This window comes from Urocitellus parryii, chromosome 6 (assembly GCF_045843805.1).
Source record: "Urocitellus parryii isolate mUroPar1 chromosome 6, mUroPar1.hap1, whole genome shotgun sequence".
In the NCBI taxonomy this organism is placed as follows: Eukaryota; Metazoa; Chordata; class Mammalia; order Rodentia; family Sciuridae; genus Urocitellus; species Urocitellus parryii.
The window spans coordinates 98236700-98259939 of record NC_135536.1 but is presented as its reverse complement, the minus strand read 5'-3'; the positions used below and the strand labels follow the sequence as shown (position 1 = coordinate 98259939).

Genomic DNA, 23240 nt, shown 5'->3' with positions numbered 1-23240 from the left:
AAGCTAAGTTCTTGCCTTTCCGGTCTGATAGAATAGTATACATGAGCAGATTCAGATTTCTCCTTTCTTTTTATTTCATTGTCTTCTTTTCAGAGGAGTAGATGTAGGCACCACCTTTGATCCTTTTGAATAAATATAATGACAGGGAAAGAATGAAAATATTTCACTGTGATAGCCAGCTTCATCATTGGAAAAATATTCTCTGAATAAAAAGTCCATAAGTTACACTACAGCTGGTTCTTAACCAGGAGTGTATCAGAATCTCCTGGAGAGTTTTTTTGTTTGTTTGTTTGTATTGGGGTTGTTTTGTTTAGTTTAGTACTGGGAATTGAATCCCAAGGATGCTGCATCACTGAACTATATTTCCATTCCTTTTTAAATTTTATATTTTGAGTCAGGGTTTTGCTAAAATGCCTAGGCTGACCTTAAGCTTAGCCTGCCACAGCTGCCTGAGTTGTTGGGATTATAGATGTGCACCACCAGGCCCAGCTTCCTGGAGAGTTTTTTTAGATGGTCCTCCCCAGGGCTGGGGTTGTGGCTCAGTGGTAGAGCACTTGCCTGGTATGTGTTAGGCACTAGGTTTAATCCTCAGCACTACATAAAAATAAATAAATAAAGGTAATGTGTCCATATACAACTAAAAAATATTTTTTTAAAAAAAATTGTCCTCCCCAAGCTTTGGAAATGTGGGATGGGCACCTAGATTTTGAGAAAGCACTACAGGATTGTCTGTACACCCCTGATTAAGAGCAGCTTCTCTTAAGAGCCCACAGAGAATTTAGACCTTTCTACTGGAATGGATGTTAAATCCATGTTTGTACAGAGGGGAGACTGGTCTACCAGAAGGGATACTTTTTAAACTGACTTTGGCTATGACACAGTGCTATTGTCTACTTTCCTGGTCTCCAGGATCTATGATCACAGAGCCTTCTTTTCCTGTCACTAAGCCTAGTGTGTTGAAAGGTTTGTACATCATCTTTCTCTTTATTAATATAGCTCTCACTTTGAGGAAGACAGGATTAAAATATCATTCATCACAAGCACACATTTTATTCCAAGGATGTAAATTATGTACTTTGCTAAGTTACCTTTGATTTTGATTTTTGCTTCCTGGGGATCTTTATCCAACCAGAAACAAGAAAGTTAAGGGTCAGTGCTTTTTTTTTTTTTAATGTGGTAAAATATATGTTCATTTTAATTATGAATATACACGAGCTTTGTGTCACAATGTTGAGATGAGATGGTAATATTGCTTTGAGAACAAATGTTTGCTAGGTACCAAGTAATTGCTAAATGTTCAAGGTACAACATAAAACAACTATCACCATTCTTGTCATCTAGGAATCTAATCTATTAGAGAAGACAGAAAAGTAAATCATTTATAAGGGCTATAAAGAGGCATATATAGGGTTCTGTAGTAACCCAGAGAAGAGACCTAATGGAGGAGGTTTCCAGAAAGTGTCTGGAGAGGGTAATTGAGCCAAGTTTGACAGGTGACTAGACGTAACAGGTCAAAGACATGAGGCACAAGGATGGTGAAAGCATGGAGTGACTTCTATGTGGTCTTTAGACTTAGTAATGGAGATTCCTCTATCGAAGTCATCTCAGTTTATTGTTTCATTTTATAGCTGGTATCAAATCTGAAAGAAGAAAATACTTTGCTGAAGCAGGAAAAAGAGACCCTTAATCACCTTATTGTGGAGCAGGCTAAGGAGATGACAGGTAAGGCTTATGTAAGCTCAACATACTATATATACACCAACCAACCTCACACCAAAGTCTTATAAGTTATTACGTTATTTTTTCCAGTTACAAGATTACTTAGCACTTAAATATTTTAAAAAGTTGAGGCTATCATCAGTAAATTTACAGTTAGAAGTTGTAGGAGCCCCAGATATTTTGGTTGACTTAGTGCTGAACTTGTAAGCCTGGTTTCTCTGTGTACCAGTGTGAACTCATTCAGTCAATGCTATATATGATTTTTTCAAAAGTTAATTTGCTTTATGTATGTAATTTATCAGTTATGACTTATAGAATTATTATTGATTTTGTAAGAATTCTTGAGCTATCATAGATAGATAGATAGATAAAGGGATGTATGTTTCTATGTATATTGGTTTATTTATTTTTATTTTTATTTTAACAGTACTGGGAATTGAACAGGCTTTCATGCCTGTTAGGCATGCACTCTACTACTAAGGTTCACCTCCACCCTCCACCCCCCTTTTTGGCTTATATACACTAGAATTTATTTTTTGCATTTCTGGAAGCTGTGAAGTCTAAGATTAAAGTAATAGCATATTCAGTGTCTGGTGATGTCCCATTTCCTGGTTTATATAATGGTGCCTTCTCTCTGTGTCCTTACATAGTGTTAGGGGAACACAGCTCTCTGATCCTCTTTATGGGTATATATGTACAGATATATTTATATATACATATACATAGATGTATTTATATGTAAATTATAGTTATACATAGTTGTTGGGTATATTTTGATACAATCATACAGGCAAGGAATTTGTTTTCAGTCCCCATGCCTCCCACTTTGTTTCCCACCTAATTAACTGAGATTATAGGTGGGCACCACCATGCCTGACTTATTTTTATTTTTTTAAATTGATATAATTGTATATTTGTATGGGGTAAAATACAATAATTTGATATAAGTATATAATGTATAATGATCAAGTCAGAGTAACCAACATTTCTATCTATTCAAGTAGTTTATCATTTCTATGTGTGGAAAACCTTCAGATTCTTCTTTTCTGCTTATTTTATATATCATAAATTGCCATAGACCATAGTTACCCTACTATACTATAAATAAATACCAGAACTAATTCCTTTCTTTCCTTTGTTTGATACTCATGATCTAACTTCTTTTTGTCCCTCCTCCCTACTATCCATCCTTCCCAGTATCTAGTGACCGCTATTCTACTCTCTTCTATCAGATCAGTTTATTTAGTTTTCACAAATGAAGAAAGCATGACAGATATCTTTCTGGATCTTGCTTATTTCTTATTTATTTTTTGCTAAACCAAGGAATATTATTCTCCTAAGATCAACCACTTTTTGCTACCAAACTAAAAATAAAATATTCAATTTTTTTAGATATGGACATTTATTCTATTTGCTGTTCGTGGTATAATTAAAATAGTGGTGATTTATAAAGTATCTCCATTTATATTAAACAATAATAATTAGTGGAAGAGAAAAGACAGGTTGGAATGAGACTATATCATATGAAAAATAGTCACTAGAACATTATAATTTTTGATGAGGTATTCAAAAAAGACAAAATGTCCTAAAGTTTTAACATGAGATACCCAGACAATAATGGTATCTTATTAGTAATGATGAAATTAAAGAAAAAGTACCTGTGTGTGAGGCAAATTAATGAGATTAGTTGTTAGACTGTTATAAATATTCTACAAAGAAGTAGATCCAATGATAGCTGTAAATATCCTAGAGGGGATTCACTAAGGGAATTGACTCACATGATTACAGAAGATAAGAAGTCCCACAATTTGCAAGTTGGAGTACCAGAGAAGCTGGCAGCATGACTCAGGCCAAGTCTGAAGGCCTTAAGACCATGGAAGCTGATGGTGTAACTAACTCTCAGTCTGAGTCAGAAGGCCTGAAAGCCCAGGTGACTGCTTGTGCAAGTCCCAGAATTCAAAAGCCAGAGACCCAGAGTTCTGATGGGCAAGAGAAAAACAGTATCTTGTCTGTGGAAGAAGGAGTAAGAGTTGCTCTTCTATCTTTTTCATACTAAGCCCCCAGTGTGTTGGATGGTGCCTGCCCACATTGGGGGCAGATCTTTCCCACTTGGTCCAGCAGTTCACATACTGATATCCTCTGAAAACACCTCATGGACAATCCTGAAGTAATGCTTTATCAGCTATCAAAATATCTCTTAATCCATCAGAGGAATTGAGTTTGGGGTGTCGACTAGGAACTCAAGCAAATCCAGATTAAAACATTAGAGAGAAAATGAGCAATGAGTATGAAAGTTTCCATTAAGACTGGTGGTAAGAGGTCTCTCTGTTTTCTCCATACCACCCCTTCCCTCCCAATCAATGGATATGATGTTGAGGAAAGAGAAGAAAACCTGGAATTAGTGAACATAACTAAGTCATAAGTTCAAGAAAAGAAACCAAAAAAGAAATCAAAAGGAAAAAGAGAAAACAGAGTTCCTAACATCATGGGAAGGAGGTTTCTGGGATATAGAATGCAATGGAAAGACCAAAAATGATGAGAATACTTTTGGAAAAATATAAAACTCTATTTTGAAATTAAGGTGTTAGAATAAAGAAATAACACTGGATTTGTCTAGGGAGAATTTAGCCTGAAACAGTTTTTGCAAACTGGTGAAAATAAAAGGCAATTTATTGGGGCTGGGGATATAGCTCAGTCAGTAGAGTGCTTGTCTTTCATGCACAAGGCTCTGGGTTCAATCCCCAACACTACATACATACACACACAAAAAGCTATTTATAGAATGTTTCAGAGAACAGAAATTCCTTCATCCATTCTTTTATAAATCATGAAAGCCCGGGCTGGGGATGTGGCTCAAGCGGTAGTGTCCTCGCCCGGGTTCGATCCTCAGCACCACATAAAAACAAAGATGTTGTGTCCGCCGAAAACTAAAATAAAATAAATATTAAAAAAAAAAAATCATGAAAGCCCTATCCTAGGAAGCACTACGTTAAGCACAAGGAAAGCAGTGTAACAAGACATTTTCAGCTCTTGCCTGATGGAGCTGATGGAGAAAGAAATGTTGAAGCAATAAAAGCAGATAGGGCATCTTAAAATTTGCCCACAAAATACGAGGATAAAATGAGCATAGTAGTGCGACACTTAATTTTATAAAAATACTTGGTTGGTTATTTAGTTAAAATATATGGCCAAGATATGAGGCTTTTTAAAGTTTTGTTTTGTCTACAGCAGGATCTATAATCTCAAGTCTCCTAGCCAAATGCAAACTACCAACACAGAAGTCAGGGTGGGTGGATAAATGGGAAAGTCAGGGTTCCCGAAGCCACATATGGGAGATGGCCAAGAAGTAAATAACACAGATGACCACACCTGAGCATTTTATCTGATTAGAAACAGTAACAATACAACAGCAGGGGAGTTTGGTGGAAAATTTTAGGCTAGAACCCTGGGACTGAGTTAAGCAGACAGACACTCCAGAATAGGAGAGCCAGATCCATTCAAAGTTGCCATTCCCTAGAGAAATAGCTTTAATTTTTTGAAAGAATACATTAATTTGGACAAAATAATTTTACAAATTTCCTAAAATGGAATACCATTGGAATGAAAAAATACATGTACTTACTAGAGCTTACCTAGTTGAAGTTTATCAAGAATGTGTGGTGACTAGTGAATAAACTAGTAGATCTAAGACTATAGTAAATGGAAGAGTTCAATAGATGATTGATGTCATTATTAAGAAAAAATCATTTCATTTTTGGGTCATGCTTTTTCTTGCCTTACATTCACTAGATACTCTTTTGAAGATCACAGTGGTGCTAAAAGTAAGATCCTATGCTGATAACTGGAATCAGTGTACCTGTTACATTCAGTTTCTATGGAGCCGTCTCTGGCATGCATATCCCTTTCTTTTAGAAACTATGGAGAAGAAGCTAGTAGAAGAAACAAAACAACTGGAACTTGAGCTTAATGATGAAAGGCTGAGATACCAGAACCTTCTGAATGAGTTCAGTCGCCTAGAAGAAAGATATGATGACCTCAAGGAAGAGATGACCCTCATGGTGGTGAGTCCAACACTTTTGCTTTTCTTTGAGATGAAAAATTTTAAACACATACAAAAGTAAATAGAATAGTAGAATGAACCTCCATATACTCCACAAACCCATTCCCCGGTTCCAAAATGGTCAACACATTTCTGCTTCCTCTTCTACCCTTTCCCAGCCCCATTCAGTGGTTACATTATTATAAAGTAAATCCCAGAAATCATTCAACTTTATTCATTAAGTACCTCAGTTTAGTCAAACACTTTAAAGATTAGACTAAAGAATACCAGAAAGTCAAAATAGCAGGATTTTTTTTTATAGATTGAATAGTTTAATGGAAAACTTGCATATAAAGCAAATATTTATGTAATTATTCCCTCCACTGGTTTTATTGTAATTTCCAAGGTAAATTCCTACAAAAGCAAAATGCCCCTCTATTTGTAACAAATTATCTTATCTATTTCAAGGACTCTTCTGCATTTGCCAGTATATACTTTTTGTATTTACAATAGTTCTCCACTCTTCCTATAATATTTACCCTGCTATCAGGAAACAGATATCTATTTTTTTTTAATTGTACTGGGGATGGAACCCAGGGGGGCTTTGCCACTGAGCTACATTCCCAACCCTTTTTTATTTTATTTTTGAGACAGGGTCTCACTAAGTTGCTTAGAGCCTTCTAAGTTGCTGAGACTGGCCTCAGACTTGAGATCCTCCTGCCTCAGCCTCCTTACTGGGATTACAGGTGTACACCAGCCAGCATCTGCCTTAAAGGCAACCTGATCGTACCAATGACCAGAAATGCTTAAAAATCTGTTATAGAAAGAAAAGTAATTTTCTATGTGTACAGTAGGAGATTTGCTTCAAATTTTATTTCCGCCTGGATCTGCTTGACAGAGTTCTTTAAAATGTGATGTCTAAAAAGTCAAAATAAGGGCTGGGGCTATAGCTCAGTGGTAGAGACATGTGAAGCACTGGATTCAATCCTCAGCACCACATAAAAATAAGTAAATAAAGATATGTGTCCATCTACAACTAAAAAAAATTTAAAAATAAGTCAAAATAAAAGAGATGATATTGATATAACACAAAAGAAATGTTCTAATAACCTTGCAGATGAGATCTAGTCTAAAAGAGGCATAAAAGCTAATATAAATCTTACATTGGACTGTTATTTCAAACCTCACTGATCTACCATGATTTATATTTGCAAAGAGACATTAGAAGTAGGAGCAGGTCACCATAATATGTCTAAAGAGTCTTGTCTTCATTTCCACACTTCATTTGGCCCCACTGAAAGAATTCTTCTGTCATATTCTGATTCTTAGATTTTCTAGAGCCCTTTTTTCTCTCCTTCAGTGTTGATGTTCCCCAGAGTTCAATTCTTTGGTGTATTTGTATTTAGTTACTGGGTAACCATGCCAACACTTATGGTTAACCTTTGTTTCAGTTATTGTTAGAGCTAAGCTTTGTATTCTACCGGGCATTTCTGAGACCACTACCTATTTGAAATGTTAATAAGCAGCATTGGAAAAGAAATGATTCTGAGGTCAAATAATCAACCAAGTTAAACAGATTTTTTTTCTATAGACTTTCTCAGATTCATTAACAGTATATACCTTGTGAGTCAGAGAAAATAAAATGAGAGAAATGTGTGCCATATACATAATCACTGAACATATTCTAGAGATATCTTGAGGTTATGAGTCTGTTTAATCAACAGGGTAGTCATCTCTCTAGAAAAGTCCCTCCAGTAATAGCCATCCTCCAGCGACTTAACACAGCTACTTCTTCCTGCTAAGCAAATCTCTGCCTGCTGTCCATTCTGCTCCCGGCAGTGCTCCAAGATTAGCTTAGAGTCTTGATTTCTTATTTTTGGCCCTTAATTCTCTTCACTGAATGCCTGTGACTCACTCTCATTCCTTCTGGGTCACAAAATGGTCAGAGAAAGGAAAAAGAAAAAGTCATATGGAAGAAGATCAAAGGTTCTTTGCTTCCTACTCAGCTGTTCATTAGGTACCATTTCCTAGCTCCAGATATATAATCAAGATTGTAGAAGTGCAGAGAGTATCTGCCAAGAATTGCAAAGAATAAAAATTTGACTTTAAAATTCAGGACAACTAAAATATTAATGGCAATATTAAATATTTTAATGTTTACATAGCTAACAAATGGGTCTTGGCTAATAGTTCATTGACACTGTTTGCAAATGGTGTTCTCAGTCTGCAATCCAGAGATAATGAATCATTTTGTAGTAAATAGACTCCTCAAGTGGATGGAGGGAAGGGAATTTATAAGACTGCCCGAAAGGCTTTCTGTAATCTATGTGATGTACACACCAAAGAACACTGGTGAGTTAACTGTCACTGATTGCCAGGACATAGAATTGTTGACCTAGCTAGTATAAGAAGTGTTGTAGATTTTTTTTCTCCAAAAACATTCAATTTTCCAGGTATTATGGGAGCAGAGGCAATGTAGAAAAGACTGATCCAGGGCTGAAGAGTTTCAAGCTAACAATAAAAGTAAAATGAGTCAAGGGAATCCAGAATTATGAAGTAAAGATAAATAAATTCCAAGTAAGGAGGAAATCATGTCAACAATCATAATAAAACAGTTTCTGGGGGGGAAAAGTTACTACAGGAGAAATGATAGATAAGTAGCAAGAGAAGCAAGATGTGACTCTTCAAAGAACATGATAATTAAGTCAAGTGCATTGTCCTTGTAATTGAATACACAATGAACAGGGGAACAGAATCCTAAAAACTTGGAAACCCAAAGGTCACTACAAGGAAGTTGTTGAATTATTGAAGATTTTTTCAACAGTTACAGCAGTAGCAGTTAACATTAATTGAATGCTTGTTATGAGCCAGGCACTTGTTGAACTCTACTTGCACACTCGTATTTCATCCTTACATAAATCCTACCAAACAGATGATAATATTAGCTCTTTCATCCTAGTGATGAAACTGAGGCCTCAAGAAGTTTGATAGGGACAAGTAAGTGGCATAGCTAGGATTCTTACCTAGGTCTTTCTTGTGTTTCAAACCCAGAACACGTAAGCATTGCCCTGGGCTAAAAGTTACATTAAATAACATAGCAGGACTGGAGATGTGGCTCAGTGGTAGAATACTTATCTAGCAAATGGCAAGTCCCTGGTTCAGTTCCCGGCACTGCAAAAACTATAAAGGTATTCATTGTTTAGTGATAAGTGCGTGTGGAATAAATAAGGATCTATTTATTTAGCAGCAGCACTAGGGCTTAAACCCAAGGCCTCACACATGCTAGGCAAGTCCTCTACCACTGAACTATATTCCCCAGTCCTTTCCCATTTTTAATAAGCTTGTTAAAAATCTCGGGGCTGGGGATGTGGCTCAAGTGGTAGCGCGCTCGCCTGGCATGCGTGCAGCCCGGGTTCGATCCTCAGCACCACATACCAACAAAGATGTTGTGTCCGCCCAGAACTAAAAAATAAATATTAAAAATTCTTTCTCTCTCTCTCTCCTCTCTCACTCTCTCTTTAAAAAAAAAAAAAAAATCTTTGGGTGTTTACATGAACCCACTTTTTATTATTAATGACATAGCCCTTTATTAAATAAATGTTATCCCATTCAGCTGTAGAATTTGGCTAGAAATCTTAAGTGATAGGCACTCTTATGTAAAGCAAATGGAATCATGTTGGCCTTTGGCTTCATGTTTGGTGATTCTCCCCTCTAGCATACACCCCTGCTTCTATATCGTTTCAGAGGCTCTGGGGTTTTTTTTGGATCTTCTCTCTACATTGGATGCACATTGGGCTGGCCTAAGGCTGTATTTGCTTAACTTTTTTATTCCCCATAAGCTTTTTTTTTTTTTTCTAAAGAGAGAGTGAGAGAGAGAGAGAGAGAATTTTTAATATTTATTTTTCAGTTCTCGGCGGACACAACATCTTTGTTGGTATGTGGTGCTGAGGATCGAACCTGGGCCGCACGCATGCCAGGCGAGCGCGCTACCGCTTGAGCCACATCCCCAGCCCTCCCCATAAGCTTTTGAACATTGATTTTTCATAGTGATATATATCATAAAGGTATCACCTGGACTTCCTGAATTATTAACCCCCAGGGGTTTTCAGAGGATTCTTAGAGCAGTTTTCTTACTTTCCCCAGTGTGGCTTAGCACTCAAAACTTTAAAGACCCAAAGGGTCTCTGCTGATAATAGTTTTCATTTGGGTGCTGGGTTTTACAACTGTTCTTGTCACAATATGCTTGTATACCTTTCTTTGAGAAGAGGTGACCCTTTGTAAGGATCTGACCAAGATGGCATGAAACAAATCTGGGCATCAGTACAAGTCAGTGAGGGAAGATGAGAACTAAGGAAAGATGACTGTTGCCTTAACTATGTCTAGTTTAATAATGTATTAATTATATTTGGGTTATTTGCCTTGCAGAATGTGCCTAAGCCTGGACACAAGAGAACAGACTCCACCCATAGCAGCAATGAGTCCGAATATACCTTTAGCTCTGAAATTGCAGATACTGAAGATATTCCATCAAGAACAGAGGTACATTTTAGATGCCTGTGACTAAAACGTGGGATATGACCATGCTATTGTTAATAGGGATCATTTCTAATACATAACTTGTAGGCACTTAATTAGATGTGTACATATATACTTACTGCATATGTTTTTGTCAATGCACATATGAACTTTTAAATTTTATCTTACTTACTTTTTTGTGCTAACATGTACTGAACCCACGGAGCTATGTACCCTCAGTCCCACATTTTAATTTTTAATATAATTTTAATGGCAATAGTTTCTTTTAAGAATTCCCTTTTACACCTTAACATATTTCATGTATTAAGAAAAAAATCTAGGCTATCGTGAATTTATTTCTGGCTGTGATAAGTTATAAATAAACTAAGCACTTTGTCCTTCAGTATTCTAAATACGAGTACCAAAGAATTTAACAAAACTTTTGCCTATGTTTCATGCTAGTTTTTAACCAATGTAATTTTCTTCCACAAAAATTAAGGGGAAATAATTTAGAAATATACTGCAATTGTGCTATGTTATATAGTATGAAACTAAAATGATGTGTTATTTTAATTGCAAAAATACAGTGGCTTTAAGTTAGATTGTTCCCAACCAGGTCTCAGCTCTCCTTTTCAAATATGATATTAATTTCAGGCACAGCTATTCTATTTTTATCATAATTTTTAAAAAAATGGCCAAGTCAGAAATAGACTTGGTCTGGCAAAATAGCTAAAGAAATTAAATGCTTCTCTCCTTTCTTGTCTTAGTTTTACTTAAGAAGGAAGAGTTTCTGCCACTTCTTTCTGATAATTTTGAAGAAAATGTCATGTAGTTGGATTGTCATTTAACACACGAGACTTATAGTTTGCTCAAATTCACAGCTTTTAAGTGCCAGAGCCAGTAGTCAGTCTGAGGCTCATCTCTCTGGAGTTCATGTCCTTTGCTATATCATACTCTACTGCCTTCATCCAGGCATTCTGCATTACAATTCTCCTGTCTTTCATTTCTATTGCTAACATATGTCTGGGCTCATGTATCCAAAAGTGTGAGCAGTACATAGTGGGGTTGGGGTTGTACCTTATTGTCTAGTGGCCTGAGGGTAACTGCTAGCATCAGAAATTTTAGTGCTTTGAAACAGCAATTTATTATTGCTTATTATTCTGTGGGATTTAACTAGGTAGTTCTATTCCATGTAGTGGTAAAGGAGTGCCTTGTGTGGTTATAGTCAGCTAAGTTGTTTAGATTGTCTACTTTGGAACTTTGTCTTTGCGGCAAGTAGGTGGGTTCTAAGAGTTCAAGAGTAAAAGAGGTCCCATAAGAATGACCCAGTGTCAATTTTGCCACATGGTAGTCAAAGAAAATTATAAAGCTACTCTACATTCAAGGAGCAGAAAAAAAAAATAGATTATCCATCTGTCTGTCTGCCTCTCTGTCTCTCTGTTGGGTGGAAGTACTGGGTACCATCTCTTGATGAGAAGAAAGGCATGTATGTTTGGAAGAACCATTGGTGGACTGATGGCCTTGACTCACACACTCTCTCTCTCTCTCTCTCTCTCTCTCTCTCTCTCTCTCTCTCTCTCTCTTTGGTACTGGGATTGATCCCATGGGCACTTCACTGAGCTACATTCCCAGCGCATCCCCCCTCCCCTGCTTTCTTAAGACAGAGTCTCACTAACTTGCTTAATGTTTTCCTGCTGAGGCTGGCTTTGAACTTGTGATCCTACTGCCTCAGCCTCCCACTGGGATTACAGGTGTAAAGTTAGACTTTGAAGATTTCAAAATTAGGATTTCTGTCTGGGGATATAGCTCAGTTGGTAGAGTGCTTGCCTTTGCATGCACAAGGTTATGGGTTCAATCCCCAGCAGCACACACACACACAAAAAAAAAAATCAAAATTAGGATTTCTGAGCTTCTAATGGATATGAAAGCTTTAGGACTGCAGGTTTTTGGTCTCAATGAGAGTTTATAAACCATCCACTTTAATGTAATATCACCTGAGTAGCTCCTGCATGGTAAGAAGTCATGACAAAAGGAATGTGTCTGCTAGAAAGATTCTGTAGATAATTCTGAGCAAGGAGAGCTTTTGTTAATGTTTTAGACTGAGGGTGTTATTTTTTTTTTTTTAAATATTTTTTACTTGTAGGGGCTGCGGTTGTGGCTCAGTGGTAGAGTGCTTGCCTAGCCTGTGTGAGGCACTGGGTTCAATTCTCAGCACCACATATAAACAAATAAATGAATAAAAGTCCATCAATAATTAATAAAAATAAAAAATACATATTTTTTTATTTGTAGATGGACATAATCCCTTTATTTATTTATTGTTATGTGGTGCTGAGGATTGAACCCAGTGCCTCCCACATGAGAGACGAGTGCTCTACCACTGAGCCACAATCCCAGCCCAGGATGTTATATTTTTAACTCCAAAACTCTTCCATACTTCATCTAACTTTTACTCATAAGTTTTTTGTCAGGGTCTCTGCTCTTGTCAGGTTTTCTCAAGATTCTTAAAGATTTTAGGGAAGGGTAAACTTTATGTTTCTAACTATTGCCTGTTTTCTGCTGAAATTTTCTCAAGTTGAGAGATTAAAGTGGGATTTACTACAGTTTTTGTCTTTATTGAATGATGAAATATGATTATACTCATCAAATTGCAGACATATCTTGGAGTGTTGTGCACTTTCCTTCTCATACACTAACCCCCCCAGCAGTAGGTCCTGTACCCAGAAGTCTTTCTGTAATAGGCAGGCTTTTCACTGAGCAAGTCATGTTTGTAAATAGTCTCTTGTGACTAAATGCATACATCTGCAATGTAGCTGACTTTGGTTTGAACTCTCTGTTTCCCACGGAGAGACTCGTAATATTTCTCCCTCAGACTGAGTCAATAACCTTAGCCTCAGTCTCTCTGTGCTTCAGTTTCCCCATCTGTGAGGAGGGGGTGCTATTATTATCTTAACTTACAGTGATGTTTTAATATTAAATGGATTAATTTTTATAAAATGCTTGGAATAGTGTCTGATCCATAGTAAGTATTCAATAAATAAATTATTTTGCTCTAATAACAGGCTTCAGTGATCATCCTCCCAATTCTGTATGTGGTCAGGGTCAGAAAGGTTTATATCTATATAACTGATAATAGAAAAAGATTGTTTATCAGAAGAGAAGATGGGCAAGTAAGAGGTACCTTAGAAGACTATGTGTAGCTATTAATTTCTACTTCTATATGGTCACAGCTTCCAGGTCAGAGTTTCTTCTTGCAACTACTTTTGTAGTGGTCAGATTTACAAATTGCCCCTTAAAAATACAATATTGACTCCTGTAATATTCCTAAGTTAAGACTTTTTAAATTTTTTTAATTAAAAAATAGGAATCCTTTAGACTTTTGGAACAGAAGTCCACCTCAGTCATGTAATAACAGCAAACTTTGATGTAAAAAAGGAATTCATATTTTTCTAGCTTTGCCAAACCTTGATTTATTGTCATGATGGCACCTCCTCTGCTATTTCTTCTGAAGAACCTGATCTAACATGCCAGCTCCACTTGCCTTACAGCCCTTCCCACATTTCCAGCATCTTTATGGGCTGGGTTTACATTGTTTCAGAACCATTGCTTCTCCTACCTCTCCTAGTAGCTGTTGATTAATTATCCCAGTTCTGCTTTTATTCTAGCTTCTTGATACCTTCACACCAAGACAAGGGTCCACCATAACTTTTCTCAATTTTTTCGTTAGGAATAATTACAGAATAACTGCCAGGTATATCGTAATTTTGTAAAAAACTTCTCTTATCTTTTGATAGTCCCCAGATGAGAGATTGGTATTACTTTTTAGGTTAATTTCAAAGCTTCACTCTCTTCATAAGGCCTCAAGTGACAAAGTCCTTGCTAAAGAAGGAAAGCAAAACAAAATACCAGACACTTCTCTATGCAAGATTATTCTTGCTCATGTTTATAGAGAGGATAAATGACATCTCTTTAATTAGATGTGTCATTAGGGATAAGAATGGACACCATCCAGAGTGCTCTTAAGTAATTATCAATATTTATACCTCAAGTAGTTTTTCCTTTGGCAAATCTTTTATGTTCTGCCACCTCCTGTTTTATTATTCCTATTTGTAGAATTTTGCTCTTATCTAGCAATCAAATAATTCTATAAGGAGCCTTAATTGATATCTAAAGATGCAAATCTACCCCATCTCATTTTAATAAGATTTCTTTTGAAATGCCCATTCAAGATTAGAAGAACAAGTTTCAATTGATGACATTTTAGATACTATGAATGGATCATTATCTTCATTAATAGGATTCTATTATAGTTTTTAAAAGATTAAATAAACACTAAAAATATATAATATGGAATGTTTGAATCATAAATAAACTAAAATATAGGTGTTTGTAGGATATATAAAAATGAATATTGGGGGGGGGGCAAGGTGCTGGGGATTGAACCCAGGGCCCCACACATGGTAGGGAAGTGCTCTAGCATTGAGCTACACCCCCAGCCCTAGAAATAGATTTTTATATGAATGAAAATTTTTTTTTAAAGAGAGAGTGAGAGAGAATTTTTTTAATATTTATTTTTCAGTTTTTTTTCGGCAGACGCAACATCTTTGTTTGTATGTGGTGCTGAGGATCGAACCCAGGCCGCACGCATGCCAGGCAAGCGCGCTACCACTTGAGCCACATCCCCAGCCCAAGAATGAATGAAATTTTATAGTAGTTTTGAGACAAGATGTTATATCTGTTCTGCTAAGTTAGAACAGACTTTCTGGTAAAGATCCTAGACTATCAATTCACACTTCTTAGTTCATTTTTTTTGCGGGGGAGTGGTGCTATTGGGGATTGAACTAAGGGGCACTTAGCCATTGAGCCATATCCCCAGCCCTATTTTGTATTTTATTTAGAGACAGGGTCTCACCAAGTTGCTTAGTGCCTTGCTTTTGCTGAGGCCAGCTTTGAACTCACAATCCTCCTGCCTCAGCCTCCCAAGCCACTGGAATTACAGGCATGTTAGATTTAATGTAGAGAATAAAGAGTATTGAATATGGGCATGTATGCATGTCAGTGAACAAATGAGAGATAGGCAGAGGGAGAGAGAGAGAGAGAGAGAGAGGGAGAACAACTTACTTACCCAGCACCTTGCCTCTCCCCTCCAGATTACAGTTGATTCTTCTTAGACCTTTTTAAAACTGGTGTGACATTGCTCAAAATTCATTAAAGACTAAAGGTAGCTAATGGATATAAAATTTCTGGAAATATAAAAATTATTCAACCTTCTGAAAAGTCAAAGAAATGCAAATGAAAACAACATTGAGATGCTACTTTTGCTTTAACAAGTAGCTTAATTTTTTTTTTTTTTTATTTCAGCAGCCACTTTTATTCCAGGCAAGGTAGTGATTGTTGATTGAAGTATAAATTGGGTCAAATTACTTGACATAAAAGTATTAATGTTTTGATATTAATGTACTGGGATATTTATTTTAATAACATTTTAATAACAGATGCCCATTAGTAAGGTAATAGCCAAACAAACAATGATATACCTGTCTACACAGTTAAATATCATACATTTAGAAAACAGTTGTAATACAGTGGTAAGTTTAAAAATCAATACAAACTTATGATGGAAATATTATTCCAATTCTTTAAATCTACAGATGCATTTTTAAAAAGTAAGCAAATAAGGTGGGTTTTCCTCTGAACATGGAATTATGTTAGCATTTTCTTTGTTGTACTTATTTTCTAAATATTCTATAAAAGTCTGTTTTGCTTTTATATTAGAAGAACAAGAAAATGAACATTCCTTTGTAAGTGTACAATTGGAAAGACAAGATTTGCTTTCAATTCAGAATTATATTTTTACCATTTATTTAAATAAGTTGTTTTCCCTCTCTCACTCTCTCTCTACCTCTGCCTATCTCTCATTTGTTCACTGACATGCATACATGCCCACATAAAATATTCTTTATTTTCTACATTAAATCTAACATATGGTGTCTCTTTTTACTTCATTAAAACTTAAAATCTAAAGCAAACAAGTTAAAACAATTATGACACTTAGAACTTCTATGACAATAGTTATTTCTTTGCAGCTTTAATTAGTATAACTATTTTTTCTAGTAGTACTTACTGTGATTCTGTTTTGGAACCAATTGACACACTTTTTAAATGCTATTAAATTATCCTTCAGTTTATCAAGGGTTATATGTGTTTTGGCCTGTGTAACTTCTTGCTTCTCTTGACTCTCTTGTGATTTCTGGGGTTTAGGAGCCAAGCGAAAAGAAGGTACCTCTGGACATGTCCTTGTTCCTCAAGCTCCAGAAGCGGGTCACTGAGCTGGAGCAGGAAAAGCAGGTGATGCAGGATGAGCTGGACCGCAAGGAAGAGCAGATGCTACGCAGCAAGGCAAAGGTGAGCAATGCCATTCTACCCAAGAGCCAAGGATGCACCCGGAGCAGGGAGACTGAGACTTTATATCTTATTCTTTAGTTTCTTAAATCAGAATTCAGCCCAGAAGCACCTTAATCTAGCGTGTTTGGTTAACTCTCCATTATTTTGTGTAGAACAAGTAAAAAAGAGTTAAAATGTGGCAATTAAAATATATTTAAGTTTTTACTTAATTTTTTCCCCCAGGAAGAAGAAAGACCACAAATTAGAGGTGCGGAACTAGAATATGAGTCCCTCAAGGTAATGGAAAATTTCTGTTCAGGACTTTACTTTGGCAAAAGACCTGCTCAGAGCCTCTCTTTTTTTTCAGAAAACATCCTTAAGAGCTGGAAAATGCACCAGTTCTTACAACCTAAGTCTTATTCAAGCACTATGTCTGGCCTATTTCCTTTTACAAATTCTATTTCATTTATACTGGACTTCATTCTAAACAGGAACAGGGGAAGCCTCTATTTGAGGCTACAGTAGTAAAGAACATGGACTCTAGTGTTACACTACCCAGGTTCAAATGTTCCATTTGCCACCATAAAAATCTGATTGGATATGAAGGGACAGACCAAAGGCATAGGAGTAGCAATCTGCTTTCCAGATATTCTTTGCCTTATATAAACATGGACGAATAAAGACTTCTCTATTATGAATTAAACCACAATTCACAACATATTAGAATAGTGGTTCTCAAAATCTGGTCCCTGGACCAACAGGATCAATATCACCTGGTAACTTGCTAGAAATGCAAAATTTTAGACCCCACACTATTACACCGTTGAATCAGAATTTCTAGGGGTGGAGCCCAGCAATCTGTGTTTTAACAAGAACTCTAGGTGATTCTGATCTCATTAAAGTTTAAGAAACACTGTACCTGAGCTCAGCCATCAAAGTAAAGACTTTAATGTGTTTTCTTTTATAAAAATGAGCAATGCAAATCTGATTACCAGCGGGTGGGAAATTGGGGATAGGAGAGGGCATTCATTTTCATAGAACAGTTATTCTATTACTTGGTAAAAGACCTGATATGATGCTACACATCCAAAATTGTTTCTCTAGGAATAAATAAAAGGATATTTGATCTTTGTATATATACAAGTGTTTCACTTACACTGTAATTGACCTTGGGTCATGTGCTAAATAAGGCACCATGGCATTCCCACAAAAAAGTAGACTTATAAATCCCTGTCTACTTCAGTGTTTCCCAACTGGTATCTTGTGACACTTGCTTTTTGTTGTCATTGTCACTCTGTTCTGAGTTCCCGTTACCATGATTTGAACAGCATGGAGAGACCCAGCTGGTGGGCTGAGGATAATTGGAGCATGGGAAAGTACTGAGAAGGTGAAGGATATATGTCCATCTTGTTGGCTAAAGGGAGAGGCATTCAGCCTCTCCCCTACCTCCAAGGCCTCTTCACAAGCACCTCACACAGGAAAGAAGTCAGAATAATGTATTATTTAATGTCATTGAAACACTAAAAGGAACTTTAGAAGTTTAAATGATATCATATTTTTAAATTAAAAGCCCCTGTGGTGCAATGGCACATGCCTGTAATTCCATTCACCAACTCAGGAGTCTGAGTCAGGAGGATCACAAATTTAAGGCCAGCCTCCGCAATTTATCGAGGCCCTCAGCAACTTAGTAAGACCATGTCTAAATTAAAAAGGACTGGGGATGTGGCTCAGTGGTTAAGTGTTCCTGGGTTCAATCCTCCGTGCCAATAAATATATTTATTTATTTTTTAAGAAGTTAAAGCCTGGGGGCTGAGGTTATGGCTCAGATAGAGCGCCTGCCTACCATATGTGAGGCACTAGGTTCAAACCTCAGCACCACATAAAAATAAAATAAAGATATTGTGTCCACCTATAGCTAAAAAATAAATATTAAAAAAAGAAGTTAAAGCCTGAAATTTCAGTGTTCTTTCTATTCAGCTTTACAAAGGAAATAAGGACACTACTAAAAATTTCAGGGGTCCACCTATCTGAACTGTTCATTGGAAATATCCTAACCAACTGCGTATTCAGATTTGCCCATATACTTATCTACAAATAAAACCAGGGCTTCTTGGGACCAGCTAAACCTGCCCATTGGGACTTAACAATCTCTCAAGAGCTGCGAATACTCACTGAACCAGTCTAGAATAAATTTGATTGGAATTTGGGTTGGTGATGCAAACTACCATTAACCTTGCTCAATTCCACTTGATGTCAGACTCCCTTAATTTGCAGAGTTCCCAGTAGAGCATGGGAAGCCATTCACTAAGGGAGCTCTCATGCCCTTTTACCAGCAGAGTTGTTCTACTGTCTTAAGGGAAGATGAGTATTTCAATGTAAGGCTGAGGATGACAAGCAATGAACTTTCATTTATCTCTTCACTCAGCGTCAAGAACTAGAGTCAGAAAACAAAAAACTGAAAAATGAGCTAAATGAGTTACGAAAGGCTCTCAGTGAGAAAAGTGCCCCAGAGGTGACTGCTCCAGGGGCACCTGCCTACCGGGTCCTTATGGAGCAGCTGACCTCTGTGAGTGAGGAGCTTGATGTCCGCAAGGAAGAAGTCCTTATCTTAAGGTCTCAGCTGGTGAGCCAGAAAGAGGCCATCCAACCCAAGGTAAGCACAAGACATGGATGGCTAAGGTAGTATTTGGGGACTGTTCTTCATTTCTTCTTATCCTTCCCTTCCAATTTATAGTGAAGCAAACACTTAAAGAATATTTTTAATAAGATGAAAGATTCATTTTTGTAAATACTTTAGTGTCACTTTAAAACTGTTGCAAATGCCAATTATAGTTTGAAAAAAATTCCAATTACAAAAAGCAAGTAACATCCCAAGTGATTAGATTATTGGAATTTTATCTCTCATCCGTGAGCCAAGCTCTTTTAAAATGAATCTTTTGCCATGCATGGTGGTGCTCACCTCCCCAGCAGCTCAGAAAGCTGAGGCAGCAGAAACCCAAGTTTGAGGCAAGCCTTAGCAATTTAACAAGGCCCTAAGTAACTTAGTGAGACCCTATCTCAAAATAAAAAATAAAAAGGGCTGGGGATGTAGCTCAGTGGTAAAGCATCCCTGGGTTAAATTCCCAGTGCCTAAATGAATAGGTAAATCTTTTTTGTGGTAATCTGGCCCCAATAAATTTTGGTCTAAAATAAAGTCCTATTGAATACAAAAATCTATAAATTGTTCAACTCTGGGGAGACAAATGTGACTTTAAAATTACTTGTTGAAAATAACCTGTTTAACTGGAAAGATAACATGTAAAAAGGTTATAAATAAGATCAGTCAGTGGAAGTTACATGGAGATAATTCTGCTCACTCCAAAGGTTCTATTTAATAGCAGGAGCTGTCCCAGCTGGGAGGGCATTGTTAAAGGATTCAACAGAAAGCATTCTCACACTGAGGATATAAATGGTCCTGGGAAGTCCTTCTCTGTCCCCATACAGTTTGAGGCCCAGCAGAGCCATACCCTGATAAGAAGTAAGCCTTTTTATCATCTGCCATCAGAGGAAATATGAATGGTTAGATCAAAATCTGGCTTGTCTCCCTGCCCATGTGTGTGCAAAAGAATGTTACCAGGAATTGAGGCAATAAAGTATCCCAGCTACATAACATTGCCATATAAAAAAAATGCCCATGATATAAGATGATCTGTACACCTAAAAAAATATGTCACCACATCTGTTAGAAATGGGTGGGAAATTGGGGATAGGAGAGAGCATTTATTATGTGGTTTAGATCCTTTACCTAGTACATTATATTTGGATTTGATAAAGGCAACTCACACTTTGGGATCAGCAGTAATCCAGGAAAATATAAAATTTTAAAAATGAAGTATTTGAATAAATATTTGGTTTTAAAATCCAGTAAAAAGTGGAGTTATATAAATAAATGGGCTTCCTTAGGGCTGGAGATGTAGCTGAGTGGTAGAGTACACACCCAGCATGTGCGAGGCCCTGAGTTCAATCCCAGGCACAGCAAAAAAGAAAAGAAAGGGAAATGAACTTCCTTATTTTAAAACAAATCATAAACCCCTAAGTCTAAAGTAAGGCAAGTTCCAAAAGAGGACTCTGCATTTTGGCTGGGCCATATAGATTATTCCTTCCACAGGACCTCTCAGGTGGTTCCCTGGGCTACCACCATGGAGGGTCCTAGAGCAACAAGGCACTGCAACCTAGTTAGAGCAGAGTCAAAAATCAAGATTCTTTTCTGTGGTTCCCCTGTGACAAACTGATAGTTGTTCTTCAGTTTCCTTTATTTACAAATAATAATTGTATATATTTATGATATACAATGTGATAGTCTCATGAGAAACTTTAGTAAAAAATTAAGAGAAAGAAAAAGAAATGAAGCAAGGGGCATACAAACAATCTAGTTAACAGAGCATATAGTTCTGGAATCACACATACCTACTTATCCAGCTCACACATCCCATGTGACAACTGTTCTCCTGCCCCCAGTGGGCTGTTCCTATTTAAGCAAGGTTCCTGCTCACCCAGCTCCCAGCCCACACCTGGCAACAGTCTTGTCCTCTCCTAGGAAAAGGGACCTGACACTAATTGAGACCTTCCAAACATTGTGTGGCTATTTGTTCCACTCAGTTTTCTGCTCAGAGAGACACATCATTTCACAACTCCTTTGCAGGGCAGTGGTGAGCAACACCCAGTGAGCTAGGGGATGATCCAGACCAGCCAGATCTGTTTCATCAGCTCCAACTCCAGAATATTCTGGGAGAGTTCACTTGGACAAATGTCGTCCTAGTCAGGAATCACTGTAACTCTCATACACCTAGAGAAAAAATTTTACCCATATGCATTAACACAAGGATTATTCTCTCACATACTCAAAAATATTTTACAACTAGAAAAACCAAAACAACTCAAGAAGGAATTTCAAGCATTTGGCCCTGAAAAATAAAAGGTGCCATCATATAAATACATATTAATGTCCACCTTATGCCAGTTCCATGAATAGTAATTTTTTTACATTGTTTTAGGGAAAGCAACTCATGATTGTTTTTAGGTTAGATTTTATCTCTTGTAATGGGGATTCATTGATGGAATAATTGTATTTATTATATATATAATATGTATAATACTGTATATATTGTATTTATTCATGGAACTAAAGATTTACTGTTTTCTTCATTTATTTTTTTGTGCTTGCTAACTTGTGATTTTTCAGGATGACAAGGTAATTATAAGTTTTTTTCCCAATTTTAAGCAAATTATGGTACTTAATTATAACTTTAACTTACAGATATTCCCCAATATATGCAGTTGATGCTTTCTGGCCACCAAACCTATTTCAATATTTATGAATTAACTTCCTATTTGACTCCTTCCTATTTAAAGTTAATAGGGAAAACATAATCATATTAGATTCCAGTCTGGATAAGAGACTTATAACTCAGCTCTGTGACTCACTGTGGTAATTATGGTAAGCCATACAAATGGTGAGAAGAGCTTGGAGTACACTCAGATGTGCAAGCTCTTCTGAGTTCTCATTTCTACCAGTCATGATTTTGATAGCCAAGCAAGGGTGAGGAGGAATCTGAAGAACTGAACATATGTCCTTTACTTTCCTTTTCATCCCCCTGAGTACAGGGTTCATAGGGAGAATAAAAAGTGGCCTCTGATGAGGTTGCAAAATCAAATTTCTCTAATACATCTTGTTTTCAGTTACTGAGTGAAAATATTACGAGATTTTCATGTATAGTCCTACCCTTTCAAAACTTCTGGTCATTGGCTTGGGAAAACAAACTCTGAGAAGTCAGTCAGGAACTTCCTAATGCTGGTGGTCCAGATCTGATCCCAGCCCCCAGCTGCCACTTTTTAGTTAAGGTAGGTAGGATGGCAGAAGATTGAATACTTATTCCCTAGCACAGCTGCATACTAAGATGTCTTTCTTTCCCTTGAACCAACTAATTATATCAAGTTATCTAGTTTTCTAAAAGTTCAAAACCATTTCATATAGATCCTCAGGCATTAGAGCACACATGCATCATTATTTGATGTATTAACTTGGTTCTTTGGACATTATCACTTACGGGTCTTAAAATCTGAGAATGACCCTTTCTGGAATAGAAAGACTTTTTTTTTCCTTTTATAGAAAAAGAAAAAAGAAATTCTCTGAAATATATGCTAAAATATTTATAAAACATAAATAAAGAAATGTTCTATATAGTATTTATGGTAAATATTTTCGAATTCAATAAAATATAAGCTTAATATTAATGGTTTTTCTCTGATTATATTTGATCATCTTAAAGAATACATTTATAAACTCAAAAGAACAGCATTAGGGGAAGAGTGGAATATTGTTTTGGTTATTTTTTTCCAGGGATGTTTCTTATACACATTGAAATTCAAAAACAAGCATTTGTAAATCTCTAATTGGCATTAAAGTTATCTTGGAACTGGTCTCCAAGGTCATGATATTTGAAGTGTATTCTATTAAATCCAGCTCATTGAGAGACCTGACAGCAGATGTTGACTAAAGATCAGAATATATACTATTTAGACAGAGAGGGCCTTTGGGTTCTAA

General features: G+C 36.6%; 1 protein-coding gene across 1 annotated transcript in view; it reads left to right on the top strand.

The window, feature by feature from the left end:
* Nucleotides 1–23240, top strand: part of Myo5a (myosin VA) — a 216094-nt gene that overhangs the window by 144165 nt on the left and 48689 nt on the right. The window contains exons 23-28 of the mRNA XM_026391361.2: nucleotides 1629–1722; nucleotides 5632–5780; nucleotides 10184–10297; nucleotides 16535–16678; nucleotides 16901–16954; nucleotides 19083–19310. Coding sequence (XP_026247146.2) covers nucleotides 1629–1722; nucleotides 5632–5780; nucleotides 10184–10297; nucleotides 16535–16678; nucleotides 16901–16954; nucleotides 19083–19310 — 783 coding nt within the window. The remainder of the gene's footprint in view (nucleotides 1–1628; nucleotides 1723–5631; nucleotides 5781–10183; nucleotides 10298–16534; nucleotides 16679–16900; nucleotides 16955–19082; nucleotides 19311–23240) is intronic.